General features: G+C 32.1%; 1 protein-coding gene across 1 annotated transcript in view; it reads left to right on the top strand.

The window, feature by feature from the left end:
* The window catches only part of Pkhd1l1 (PKHD1 like 1), a 139523-nt gene that overhangs the window by 14950 nt on the left and 109919 nt on the right, over positions 1 to 14654 (top strand). The window contains exons 6-13 of the mRNA XM_040293748.2: positions 834 to 927; positions 3763 to 3816; positions 4365 to 4438; positions 5343 to 5385; positions 8937 to 9007; positions 10425 to 10535; positions 12424 to 12513; positions 14049 to 14317. Of these exons, the coding sequence (XP_040149682.2) occupies positions 834 to 927; positions 3763 to 3816; positions 4365 to 4438; positions 5343 to 5385; positions 8937 to 9007; positions 10425 to 10535; positions 12424 to 12513; positions 14049 to 14317 (806 nt within the window). The remainder of the gene's footprint in view (positions 1 to 833; positions 928 to 3762; positions 3817 to 4364; positions 4439 to 5342; positions 5386 to 8936; positions 9008 to 10424; positions 10536 to 12423; positions 12514 to 14048; positions 14318 to 14654) is intronic.

The following is a 14654-nucleotide window of genomic DNA, read 5'->3' as shown; positions in this document are numbered from 1 at the left end:
TATAAACCCAACAAAAATATGTGAGATTGTCTTTTTTTTTACCACCTGGACAATTGTAGGTACTAATTGTTTTCAAGTATTTATATGAAAAATATTGTAAGTTTTAATTTTTTCTAATTATTTGATTTATGTCATTAAATTTATTTTTTAGTCTTATTGAATGAACACTTGCATTTCCTTTTTAAATAAAGAAGAAATATCTCCGTGGCTTAATTTAATGCTAGTCATTTTTATATTAAGTTTAATAATTTTATTTGAAGGATTATTTATATATTAAATATTTATATGTCATATGTGGGAAATTTTCTTAAATTTATCATTTGCTCTGAACATGTATTATTTTTCCATCAGATGGCTTTTAATTCTTATTTCAAATCTACAGGTCTTAACCTTTATTATTCATTTCTTAATTTTTATGCTGTAGAAGACTTTGCCATCCTGATTATATAAATTTTCACCTAGTTTTCAGGAATTTTTATTTTTTATATTTAATTTTTATTTCACCTAAGGTTTGTTTTATTTTTCAGTATAAAGTAGGAATCATTATCTTTTCAAATAAATTACTATTGACCCAAACAATATTCACTTAAAAAATGTAACCAGTCTTCAGTGATACACCTCTTTAATCTATAAATACTTGTAGATACTCATTCAATGTTTTGCTTTACTTATTGAAACTTTCTGACAAATGCTGAACACTCTGAAAAACATTAGAAATAGATGTCAAGATGCTGGTTTTATTGTGAAAAATCTAGAGTTTTGGAGTTATGTACATGGAGAGATTCTTACACAGAACCACACAGAACTTTTTTGTGTTTTTTGTTTTATTTTAGGTACACTAATAACAATCCAAGGCAGAATCTTCACTGATGTCTATGGAAGTAATACTGCACTAAGCTCAAATGGGAAAAATGTTAGAATTTTGAGGTAATTTTTGATGTGGAAATATGTTCTTATAGCTAATAGATGAGATATGATATTCCAACAATAATGGATCCAGTGATATTAAGACCCACAATTATGTGAAGGGACTAGCCAGTATTTCTTTAGCTACATTAAAGGAAGAAAAATAGACTGTTGGTTGATTCATTGACATGAAACAATGGTCTATATTCCTTTCTTTTTTGGTATGACATAATTCCTTCTTTTACTGTGATGGGTTTTATTAATAGAGAGCACATGAAAGCAAGGTTAATAGTAATTGATTTATAGTCATAGAACTCTATTAATGGAAGACTATCATTTAATTTCCTCATTGTACATTTTTCAAAATACCTAAGGCCTGGAGGTCACATAACCTAGTCAAGGTTAGGAGTAGAATCCAAGCCTTCTAGCACACTATTTGGCACTTTACTGTACTGATTGTACTGTGGTGTATTGTAAAAGTGCTGAGGAAAAATAATTCATGCACAAGCTAGGGTTTGAATCTTGATTCCTCTATTTACCAACTGTGGACAAGATTGCAACATTGGCTAGTTAACTAATATCAAAATCTAATTGTCCACATTTGGAATGGAAACTAACATTGTCACTAGAGTATCCTCCTATAGCTTATAGGGGATATTTCAGTCCTGCCTTAGAAGAAGGAAAGCCCTGTTCATTTCTTGCAGAAGTAAGCATGGACTTGTGACACAGCTTTTAAGATGTTTCATGCTTACTGAATACATGTATAAAACAGATAAATAAACAATTTAGGCAACAATTAGAGGATTATCAAATATAAAAGTTCATATACCCTCATACATATGCATACATAAATTTGTAAGACAAGCAATTTGAAAGATTTTGTTAAATGAAATCAAGGTGACTTGTCTGGCATTCTATGAGATAGAACTCTCAATTAAATTACATGTGTATGAAGCTATCATGTTCCAGAAATGTTCATATTGATTCCTTGTATATAAGAAAATAACCACTAGAAACTCATTGAATGTTTTATATATACAATTGAGTATAAGTAAAGATTTTGTTTGCTTCAATATAATTGTTATAAATGGTTAACATTATAATTCTTAAATAGGATTTTCTTAGTTATGCTTTGTCATAATGAAGCCAGGGAGAAGAAAGTTTGACTTCCAAAAAGAAATTCTTTTTTTCCCCCACTGTGATTGAATTTTATTTCTGTTTTATACCAGGAAATTAATGAAACTTACTTCATAAAATCACAACATCAGGATTATCAGTGATGCCAGAGGGAAGCCTACCTAGCTCTTGTACTCTGGAAATCCTCAGATCATATATGCATAGGAATTTTTTTCACTTGCCTGTTAATGGACAGATGAGAAATTCTTAGAAACTCAAGTTATTTTGTTTGCACCACGTTAATTAGGGCACCAAGACTGCCAAGGCATTTCATTGTGCCTGAATTCCATTAGGAAGGAATCTATAGCAGAGTTGTGTACTGGGCAGGAAGCTAGGAGATCTGCTTCCCAGATCTTGTCCATTCAGCTATCTCCAAATTCTGACTGGGAACAAATTACAGAGGAGACACAAAAGAATAGAGGGACGAGTGCCACTATGGAGCTTTTCATCTAAAAGATCATGTGGAAAAAATTCTGATAGATATGTATATGCATACCACCAATGGGAATTGCCAAGTGTGGGAGCTTGGGTTTGAATTCCTTCTCTACCCCTCACTAGATGCAGGTGTGTATCTCTGTAATAGGTCCTGTATAATTTATCCCTAATCTGAATTTGGAGATTTGGCTTAATGAACAAGGTCTGGAAAACAGAACTGCCTAGTGCATAGCCCTTCGCTATTGACTCTTCCTAATGGAACTCAGGCACAAGAAAATGCCTTGGGAGCTCTAGTGTCATAATTAACTTCTCTGCCTTAATTTCTTCATTTGTTAAATAGAAGGATTATAGTTACTGAATCATGGGATGGTTGCAAGGATTAAATGTAATGAAAGCCTGTGTCATCTGCTAAATTTTTTATTGAATTGGAATAACATAGGTTAGAAGAATTTTAACTCATGCTCCTCTATAATGGGCACAATAATTCAGTTTACTTGCTTTATAAACCATGTGTAATGGTCAAGTGAAAGGACTTGTGTGTAAAAGTATATTTAAAAGTTCAGTATTCTCTTCAAATGGAAGTCATTTTTTTATAGTTTGTGTGTCAATTTATTTTGAGTGTGGAATTTGTTGTCACAGAAGCTGGGTAGTTTATTCTGGTGTTGCAAAAAATATAATACCAGTTACCTACAAGCCTCCAGTAGCACCAGGTTCTATCAGTATGACATTTATTTGAAGATTATGTTTCTATTGGAACTTTTCCAATAGAAATTGCTTGAACTTTAAGTGGATAAGTCTATTTGTTTCTATGCTTTCTTTTTTTATAGTACTTTGTGTGTGTGGTACCGGGAATTAAACTTAGGGCCTTGTACATGGTAGGCAAGTGCTTCCTGTGGTACTTAATATCTTCTAACGTATCAAATACGTGAAGAATATCATGACTATTAGGGTCTCCCAGTAAAATATCTGTCCCATAAGAGCAGAGCAGTCCCACACTTACTAATATGATCCAGTACCTAGAGACACATAATCATGTTCACTAGATGTTTTTTGAAGCAATGAGTGATGGATACTAATAATGGTACTTATATGAATATAAACAATGGTATTTCTGATTGAGAGAAAATTATATAAGGTGACCAGTTAGCTGGTCACCTTATATAATTATATAATGATGGGAGGAGAACATTTTAAAATAATATATTAAACATAATTTTATATTTTCTAATAAAAATATTTATGCAGAGTTTATATTGGAGGAATGCCCTGTGAGCTTCTCATACCACAATCTGATAATTTGTAAGTAGCTAAAATAATTTTTTTCTTTTATAAACAGGAGATAAGCATACTAAATTTAAGTAGTAATTGTTAGCAATGCTACATAGCTAAATGCTTCAAAATACAGTATGAATGATAATATTTTATATTATACATAGTATTTTATATTATACATTAGCATTCATTTATATAGTTAAGTGCTACTTTATACTCTCTTCTGTCTCCAATGTAGTATGATATGGGCTGTTTATTTTATTATGAGGAAAGATGGTTTAAGAAATATCATAAACAAATAAGTATTTTATTTCATTATATTTAAAATTCTTTAGAAGAAATACTAATGGCAATATCAAAGCTACTCACAAAGTATTTCGCTATTAAGTGAAATTTTCGTTAAATATCTTTAGTGAAGTCTGGGGATTATTTTCATCTTGCAGAAATTTTAGTTGTACCAATGGTTTCCATCCTAATACAGATTCTGAAATTAATGAGACGTTTTCAGGGAAAAGTAACATTTAAAACAAATAGCATCTCTATACAATTTAATATTACCATATACAATTTGTTAGGTATGGTCTAAAACTGGATCATCCGAATGGAGACATAGGCTCTATGACTTGTAAGATAACTGGAACTTACATTGGTAAGTATCTATCGTCTTGCTTCAAAGGTGTTTGATTCTACTTCCCTGTTTTGGGTTTTCCTATGCACCTCCCTGCTGTTTTTATCTTTTTTTTTTTTCTTATTTCCTCTCTTCCTTGCTTCTTTCACTTTCATATGAGCATCTATGAATTTGCTTCTTTTTAAGGTTTACATATAAAGTAAACTTCTTTAGGTTTCTTTTTTTTCCTTCTTTCTTTGCCCAGAGGATCCCATGACTAATTCTGCTATTTTATCTAGTGCCTTAATTTGATGCTTCTCTTTTCCCCTTGCTCTATGTACCCTAGACATATCCATCTTTTAAATCTTGAATGAGTTTCCTATCTTCTGTTTCAGCCTTTTGTAAACATCCCATCCTGAAAATTTTATATAAAATATATGTCTTCAGAAAATCTGCTTTTTGATCTGGTTTTATATTTTCAAATCCTGCTTTTCTTTTCCTTGTTAGGTTTGTAACAATTTTTAGCTCTCTGTTGTGTTATTGTTCTTGACAATTGTAGCCTCTATAAGGAGATGGACACACTGTGTGCTCCCCATCTCTCAACTCCTCACAGAGGATATGAACAATTAAGTAGCTGCTGAATGAATAAGAGAAATGTCAGGGTTACATGGTTATTTATCTGTTCTTTTATTATTATTCATTCATAATTATATTTTGTCAATTTTTCTAGCTATAATCTCAAGATACCTATTATGCACGTTTTAAAAATTATATGTAATTTTTAAAGACAGTTCAGCTTTTATTTCTTTGAGGACTAATGCACCATTGTTTAAGTACAGTTTTTATATTATATTTTTTCCACTTTTAAAAATTAGCTTTATATTATAGAGTTATCGTTTTCCTGTGATTTGGAATTTAATTGATTGTGTATTTTAATTAATTCCAGGTCATCACAATGTCAGCTTCATTTTAGATAGTGATTATGGAAGGTAGGTCACTTTGTAAATAATAGTTTTCATAATTGATTGAACTTGGTAAATAAAATAAAATGTGTATTTACTGTGTGCAATAGATGCATAGATTAAAGAATTAAATACTTTCTTTCCTCCAAATTAATATTTAAAGTGTCAGTGACTCCTTTTTACTCAAAATTTGTGTCTCACACATGACCTTTCAATTGTTGGGAATTTACCATTAACTTAAACAACAGATAAAACATTTTAACTGTAATATGGAAAAGTGTTATTTTATTTCTTGCTACTCTTCTGATTTAATTATAATTCTTTTAATAACTAAAGTAATTAAATTTTGATTTGGTTAATATTAGCATAGATAAAATCTCTTGATCAGTATTCTCATAAAGGTTTTTCTTTTGACCTATTAATGCAATACTATTGCAAAAAATGGTAGACTTTTCAATTGCACATCTTAACATGATTGTTAATAACATACATTTATTGTTTTTAGAAGAACTGGAACTCATTTCCAGATGTTTTGCTTCCTGATTTCAATGACTTTCATATGTTCATAGAAGTATCAGAATATGAAAATCTTAACACATGTTGCCAACCATGTATTATAGATAATAATAGTAATAAACTTCTAGTGGTAAGCATGCTGCTAATCACTTTACATACATTATCTAGCTTAATTCTCTAAACAACCTGTAAATGAAAACTATTGTCTGCCCATGTTACTCACTGGAAAAATGAGAGGAATGTTAAATAATTTTCCCAAGGATATTCAGCCAGTAGAAGCAATACTAGGTAAGCCGATCCATGAAGTCCAACTCTAGAACCTGAGCTTGTCATTCCAGGACTGATCAAAGGTTTCAGCCACCAATACCACATATTACTACTACTTCACATTCTGACAGGGTTCCCTGCCATGCAGGATAATTACACTCTTGGAAACATTTGCAAATGTGTGAGGGACATTTACTGACTGTCAAGGTAACTGGGTATGTTAAAACCCTTAGTGGGCAGTACCATGACATGCCAAACCTAAATGAATTGTTCTGCCCAAAATGTCACAATGTTTTTCATTGAGAAAATAAGACTGTTAATAAAAATTAAAATAAATTGCATTATTTGCCATTCAATACTAACATAACTATAGTAGACCAACAATATTTACCATTTAATGTCAATTTAAACTAGATCTGTTGATTTCTTTTTTGTATCAGAAGACAGATTCAGCAATTAGGAGTTTGAAAAGAATGACAATACTACAATCAAAGTAGGTTTTGTTCCTGTTCAGTGTTCACAGATTACAAGAGGAAGTCATAATCAGTCCATCCCTGCATGGAACTATAATTCCAGTTGGACTAAAATCCACTATCCTTATATTTAGAGACCATCTAGTGCTAGACAACTAGGAACAAAACATTTAATACAAAGTGATGCTGTTTTATAAGCTAATATAGACTTGACTAAACCCATGATGAATAGTATAATTCAAGAGCAAATCAGAGTGGAAGATACAGAAATGATGCAAATATACACCTTTGTAACTTATAATGAGACAAATGACCTAGAACCCCATGATTTAACAACTATTCTCTGTGAGGACAGAACTACTTACATATAACTTGTTAAGGCTGGGCAATGTAATTTTCCCCCAAAATATTAGAAAAACATGTTAGAAGCAGCTATTAAATTTTGCTTGATTTCTAGAACTATATATACTTCTTTTAGGATCTTAGTCTCACTCTTGCTTAGGTGAAAAAAAAAAAGACTTCTTAGTTCTAAGTTTGTATGACACATATTCCTTGCCAAATCCATCATATGTCTCTATAAGAGAAATAATTATCCAAAAATAGATTTTGAGTGATCAAGCCTGAATATAGTTGCTAAGTATAAATAAATCAATATGCCATATTAACAGGCCCAGAAATTTCTTGTTTAAAACTGCCAGAAAATTTCACATATAGTATAAGCAAGAATACTGCATTAGATTATTGATTCTGTGATCTTACTATATGATTTCTTTTTTAAAGCCAATGGCTAACTTTTGATATTAATGCCTCATAATTGAGAAAAATGTGTTTCTATATAAAATATTCTCAGGAACTTAAGATAACTGTTAAAATATGATATTTACTACTTAAAAATCTAGTTTTCAAAACTACATAACATTTTTAAAATGGTAAACCACCCTGTAAATTATAAAATTCACATTTACAAATTTCAGGAGCATTCCTGAATATCAAATGAACTAATTAAGGATCACTGTGGCACCATTCCGTATCTCTTTTAATAGCCAACCTTCTCTCTGCTATTTTCCCCAAGTTCAAATGACAGCTGTTTCAAACTGATAAGGTTCACTGAGGCTGCCCTTAATTGAGAAATGCCTAGTCATTATCAATGAATTAGTGAAAATCACCTCAGTGTCATCCCAAATAAATTGCATTCAAATTTTATTTCAGGAGGCAATTTTCCCACTAACTTAAGAAGCAGAGTTAATTTTTGAGATTTAGGATCTGGCCAGACATAAGATTTTTGAAGTTTGCATGGTTTCAGATCTTTGCAAATCAACTGAAAAGCTTATAACATAAAAATACACACTCTAGTAGGAACTTCTTAAAATATAATTTAGCATAAAATATTTCCAAAGACTCTTTAGTCCTACAAATGTACATTGTAATGCCTGGGTTAGATTTGCAGGGAAGTTCATTGTTGATCTCAACCAGAAGATTTACATTATCCCTTTAGATTCTAGTTTGATGTAGTATTATTATGCTGAATACATTTTGGGCCTTGAAATTCTCATTTGAATTTATTAAACTTTCTAATTATAAATTTTATTGAAGTTATTTAATTTCTAGGATTCTTTCCCTTCCTATCCCTCCAGGTTATGGAAGTGTAAGTGTCTATCAAGATATAAGGTTTTGTGTTTATTAAGGATGATGTAAGCCTGGTGGATTGTTCTTAATTTGCTCTCATCCATCTGTATCTCACACTAATCAATGGAAAGGGGAGCGAGCATTGTGTGGTACCCCAGATTAGGAGCCAGGGCTCTCTGCTCAAACTGCCTGGCCTCCCATTCTGTTTCTACTGCTTATTGGCTCTGTAACCTTGAGAAATTCAAAGAAATTCTTTGTTTGTCACCTATCTCATGTAGTTGACATCAAGATCAAATCGCATAATAAACTGAAAACTCTTAGCAGGAGAGCTCAGCTGTTACAAAAGGTCATCCTCCTGTGTTATTTTTATGGTTGCTTTTGTCATGTTTCTTAAAATCAACATTGTTAAGGAATAATTTACACATGACAAGATGCACCAATTAATATTATTTGAAGTGAGCAGTTATACTAAACTGTGGCAAATGTGTATGTGTGTGTGTGTGTGTGTGTGTGTGTGTGTGTGTGTGTGTGTGTAACCAACAGCCAAATCAAGATGTGGAACTTTTATCTTCCTCCAAAAGTTTCAACGCATTCCCTTGCAAGGCATTTGATGATCTCTATCACTATAGTTTTTAAAAAATCCTAAAATAAAGGAAATTTTTAAAAGCTGGAAATTTTACCTTTTTTTTTAAACAGGAGTTTCCCACAGAAAATGGCATATTTTGTTTCCTCTCTGAATAAAATTTCAATGTTTCAAACATATGCAGGTATGTGACAATTTTCTCATTCTGTATATGTGTATGGAAAAAAGTAATTATGCTTCATTTTATTAAATCAAAGGTAATAATCACTTTATGGTATACTATGTTATTTTATGTACTGCTAGGAAAGGAAAAATACCTAATATGGAGAATCTAAAAGCAGGTTGACATTAAATTAGGACACCCAAAACTACATTCTTTGTGTAAGATGAAAAAATGAACTTGTCACAGTAACAGAGACAGCACAAAAATTTTCATATCTCAACTTTAGTTGTTGGTTAAAGAGGAGAAAAAAGTTTTCCTGTTGATTTAAACCACAAACCAGTACTCAGATTTGTGCTGTCAGTGTGATCCAAAATAATTCTCAAGAAGATTTTAGTTTAATTTAATTTAATTAGTTTCAAGAAGTCTCAGGTTGATAGTCTCCCTAGTAGAGTGGCAGAAGGAAGCACAAACCCTCCCGCAAGAACCATACCCAGTCAGGAGTGATGGAGAGATATGTTTGAATTTTACAAATACTAAAGTGTGAAAAAAATGTATGTTTTTAGAATCAATCAAATGTGAAATATCTTGATTTTTCCTAGAAATTTATTTAAAATTCATATAATGCATAAAACTTTGAAGTCATTAATAAGAAAATATTTAGTAAGAATTTGCTGTCTGTCATGTACTGGGTTATTTTATCAACATACCTAAAGCTTTTATGTACAAAGCCACAGAAAGTCTAATCATAGTTAAATGTATTACCATATGAAAAAATATAAATATAAAATGTTAGTCCTTAAGCATAGATGCATTCTTCAAGAGCCTATGGAAGAGAAGGCGTTTGACCTGCCTTTCTGTGTTTTTCTTTTTCTTTTTCTTTTTTTTTTTTTTTGGTACTGGGGATTGAACTCAGGGGTTCTTAATCAATTAGCCACATCTCCAGCATTTTTTATATTTTATTTAGAGACAGGGTCTCACAGAGTTGCTTAGCACCTTGCTAAGTTGCTGAGGCTGGCTTTGAACTCCAGATACCCTAACCCTAACCGTAACCCTGCCTCAGCCTCCCAGGCCATTGGGATTACATGCATGCACCACTGTACCCTGCCTGGGTTTTCTTTTGGAGCTAAATATCTATACTCAGCCCAGTTTTTCCTTACTCACCTGGTCTCCTGATAATCATTTCTTTAGTACTAGTCACCATTAAAGCCCAGTCACCCATTGAATGTCAGTGTCAGTGAAAGCCATGTTTATTATCCTCTTTGCAGGACTGCATCAGAGACAAAATAATGAAACACTTAATTCACTCAATTAGTAATCCACTACCTACACTAAATTACGTGCTGTGGCTAGGTAATTCAGAATTTTTTTTAAATGAAGCATTTGGGATGATGCCTGATATTCCTGACATATGATATTTAATGTGATTTTTTCCCCCCAGAGGTCACTACAGTTTCACCTTCAAAAGGAAGCACTGGAGGTGGCACCACACTAACAATAAGTGGGAGGTTCTTTGATCAAACGGATCTCCCAGTGAAAGTTCTAGTTGGAGGTATTTTTCATGATGCTTAATGTACTAACTTATAGGAATAAATCCTGCCTATTCTTGTTTAATTTGTATGTAAGAAAAATAATAGTTTTTTCTCTGTTGTCATTCATTTAAACCTGGGGGTATTCATGCAGCATTTTGTTCTGGGCTCCATGCTCTTCCTTCTGCTATTTTTCCATGAGGGCCACTCCTTGCATCCCTTAGTGGGCACTTTATCTCTAAGAGGCATTTATGGAAGTATCATCACTGCCATCCACAAATTCCCCACCACAGTTAAGAACACACCCATTCTCTATTTAATAAGCTCTTAAATCTCCTTGAACTTCTGTTACTTCCAAAAAGTTATTTAATTATGATGGAATTTAATTAGCATTTTGGCATATTCTGCCCATACTTTTTCATATACTGTGCATTAGTAGTTTGGCATGATACAGGCCTTGGAAAAAGCATAAATTATTGCGTTATCTGTTTATGAATACATATAGGGCTTGGTTCTCTAGGTATGGGTCACTTTTATGTGTCTGTTCTGGATCTATGTAGAGATAGTGAAAAGGGAGGTTAGGATGAATGTCATAGTGGTACTCTTTCCATTGAGTCATAGGACATCACTTTCTTGATAGGTAGAGGACATGATGCTCACTCTTGTAACTGGGCACCTACATTTTTCTTCTCACAGCCCCCTTGTTGGGGTATCTTCTGCCTTTTAAGGAATCTTCCTATGAGTCTGCCAAAATGTGATTTCAGAAGAGAAGACAGATATAAAGCAACTTCTAATATATGTACAATAGCTTTCTAGCCCACATGAATCCTTGTTGATCACCTGCCCAACTGTTAAAACATAAGATTTTTGACATTCATATAACACATTATTTGGATCAGATTTTATGTTTTCAATATTAAAATCAGGGTATAAAATACTTGTAATTTATATAATATGCTTTCTTATCTGATATTGTGTCTGTTTTGATTAGGATACCGTTGATGTCCCAAAAGGATGTCAGATTTCTGTTCTATATCATTGCCATTAATATGGCAACCATATTGAGATTTGGAATCATTGATAATTTTTTAAAGATAATGAACCTTATAGGAATGTTTTCTGTGCTTCCAGTAAAATGGACTGTGGGTTTAATATATTATTTGAATTGACTATTTCCTATTTTAATTTTCTTGCATCCATAAGTCATTCAAATAGTGAAAGCATTAAAAGTTTACATTTTCCAGGCCACCAAACAGAAACTGGCAAAGGTATCTCTCTCCATTTTTCTTGTCCTCATGTTTGTTAACTCTAGTAAATACTGAGGGCTGACCCTCATGAGGCAAACACAGAGGTCTTAAAAGAGACTCTTCTATGAAGTCTAATTATGTTTATGTAGAAGTTATAATTTTTTCTCTTTAGTCCCTTGCCCATTTGGGACACAGTTTTTCTGTTAAAATACCATTTCAAAATTATTGTCCCTGTTGTTTTAATTTTAAGAACGTGGACTATACTATCATTTTTCCTACTTAAGAGGTCGTAACCTACCTTTAAATTCTGGACTTCATGGGCATTCTGCAACTTTTCTCTGAGAAACAAAACAAGTCTTCACTTTTACAAAGATACAGTTTTATCTAGTTTTTCATATTTTTTCTCAGAAACTGGAATTTTCTATCTCAGACTTGCAATATTTTACCAGAAAAATTTTCCCTTTATGGAAGTATAACAATTAATGATACTTATTATTAAGCCAATGACAAGATTTCATGTAGAATATTTAAATGAAAGGGCCCCAACTTTGTCACTTGCTTATGTAACTTTGATTTTAATTGAAAAAAATAACTCAAGATAGGCTGATGTGATATGCATTATAAAGCTTCATTTGTAACAGTTCTGCATTTTGCTTCTGTATAGGTCAAACCTGTGATATTCTGAATATCACAGAAAATAGTATATATTGCAAGACACCCCCCAAACCTCCTATTCTCAAAACTGTATATCCAGGTAAGTTATCATAAGAGAGAATAACAATTTCTATGTTTGTAATAAAGGAATATTATTAATACATAGCATTAGTCAAAAATATTATTTGAATTTTTTTAGAATTTGTGCTGAGAATTATAATAAATGTTTTTAAATTATATTTTCTGTATTAGAAAACATTTGTATTAAAATAGCTGCATTAAAGCTGCATTTGTGGAGATAAACTCAGCCTGGTCTCCTGACACCCTACTAGAAGCAGCATTTCTCTATTGATAGAGTATAATGGTACCTTTATTTCATAGACTTTATGAAAATATTTAAAATGCCTTTTCCTGGTTGAAAAAAAAGGGCGGGATTAAATACTTTTTTAGAATGGTTTGAGAATGAAAACAGATGAAAGAAATGTCATTAGAAGTTCTTTTCAGATTTTCCCCTTGCAGTACATGGCCTTTCCAGCTACACAATTCCAGTGGAGTGCTTGACAGTGTTTGAGTGGGGCATGTATCTCCCTCTTATCCTGTGCACACATTGAAATCTATTTACAGTTGTGTCATTGTTGGTATTTGGAGCCTAATAAATTCTGTTTGCCAAACTCTTAAACTTCTTTGTTTCAAATATTTGAAAAAAGTCTCACAAGTTTAAGAAGATAATTTTGATATTTGTAATTGGTAACTTTAGAGAAAGTTGTACGTATCAGGAAATGCTGGTGCTATAGGAGGCTGATGTGTTCAATCTTTTCTTCATTTGTAACATATACAAATGCAGCTGAACAGGAGTAGTCATTATTTTCCAGATTCAGGCAGGCTTAAGGCTGCTGAAAGAAGGCATGAGCACAACAGTTGTTGCATTTTAAGGAAAAAAGAAAAAGATGTGATAGCAAATTTCTGATTAAGAGAAACTCCATGACAGTGTTTGTACTGACAAGTGTAGTTACGTTTTATTGAGAGTATTCTCTGATTCTATCCAAGACAGGATAAAATCTTAGCACAAAAGCAATGCTTAAAAAAGAAGAAGAAAAAAAACCCAGAAAAACAAATGCTAAGCGATATCTTAAAGCTAACAATCTTTTTTCCTTGATTAATGGCTTTGCAAGCCATTTAGAATAAACAAGGCAAATATTTTGTAATCAAATGGTTTGGATTATGAAGTTTTGAGACTTCACTATATGAAACAACATTAGTTATAGCATAAGTAACTAATTATTATGTATCATTATCTTTATGTAAAGTTCTATTTAGTGCCAAATATTTTACATATATAGTATATAAAATCCCCAATGGAAACCATTCAAATAATATTATTATTCACTTCTAACATGTGTGGTAATGGAGGCTCAGATAAATATGGTAATAATAAATAAATTGTAGATTGCCCTAATTGCACTCTGTCTTCTGGGAACAAGTACATGTAGGGGTACATATAATTGATTTAGTTTCACACATGATCTAAAAATGTTAATTGACATAGGACATCTATAATCACCACTCAAATATAAGGCCATTGAGACATTGCATCATGACTCTGATGAATGGCTTCTTTTGTTTCATTATATTTAGGTGGGAGAGGTCTAAAACTTGAGGTATGGAATAACAGCCGGCCACTACATCTTGAGGAGATACTTGGATATAATGAAAAAACGCCAGGGTATATGGGAGCCAGTTGGGTAGACTCAGCTTCCTATGCCTGGCCCATGGGACAAGATACATTTGTTGCACGCTTCAGTGGATTTTTGGTGGCTCCAGATTCTGATGTTTATAGATTCTACATCAAAGGTGATGACCGTTATGCCATTTATTTCAGCCAGACTGGACTTCCAGAAGATAAGGTAGGGACACTGCAAAACACTACTTGATATTATAAAAATAGCGTGATGATCTTCCTATGTATCTCACTTATTCTAAGTAAAAAAATCAATGAATATATTAAAGAATTTATGAGAAATGATTTCATGTGATCAATTTCTTTGCTATTTTAGCACATGATACAAACTTGTGGGAAACCCATAGCTTAAAAGAAAATTATTTCTCATGTGTAACTTTTCTCTGCAAAGGAAAAAATGCATACATTTACTTTATGCATTTGAAGGATTTCTTTTATTATGAAAGAATTGTAGCCACAATATAGGATATTGAAAAACAATGAAAAAGTTTCACTACTCTACA

The sequence above is a fragment of the Ictidomys tridecemlineatus genome, chromosome 7 (assembly GCF_052094955.1).
Source record: "Ictidomys tridecemlineatus isolate mIctTri1 chromosome 7, mIctTri1.hap1, whole genome shotgun sequence".
NCBI classification, from domain to species: domain Eukaryota; kingdom Metazoa; phylum Chordata; class Mammalia; order Rodentia; family Sciuridae; genus Ictidomys; species Ictidomys tridecemlineatus.
The sequence above is the reverse complement of the archived record's forward strand: the minus strand, read 5'-3'. Positions and strand labels throughout refer to the sequence as shown.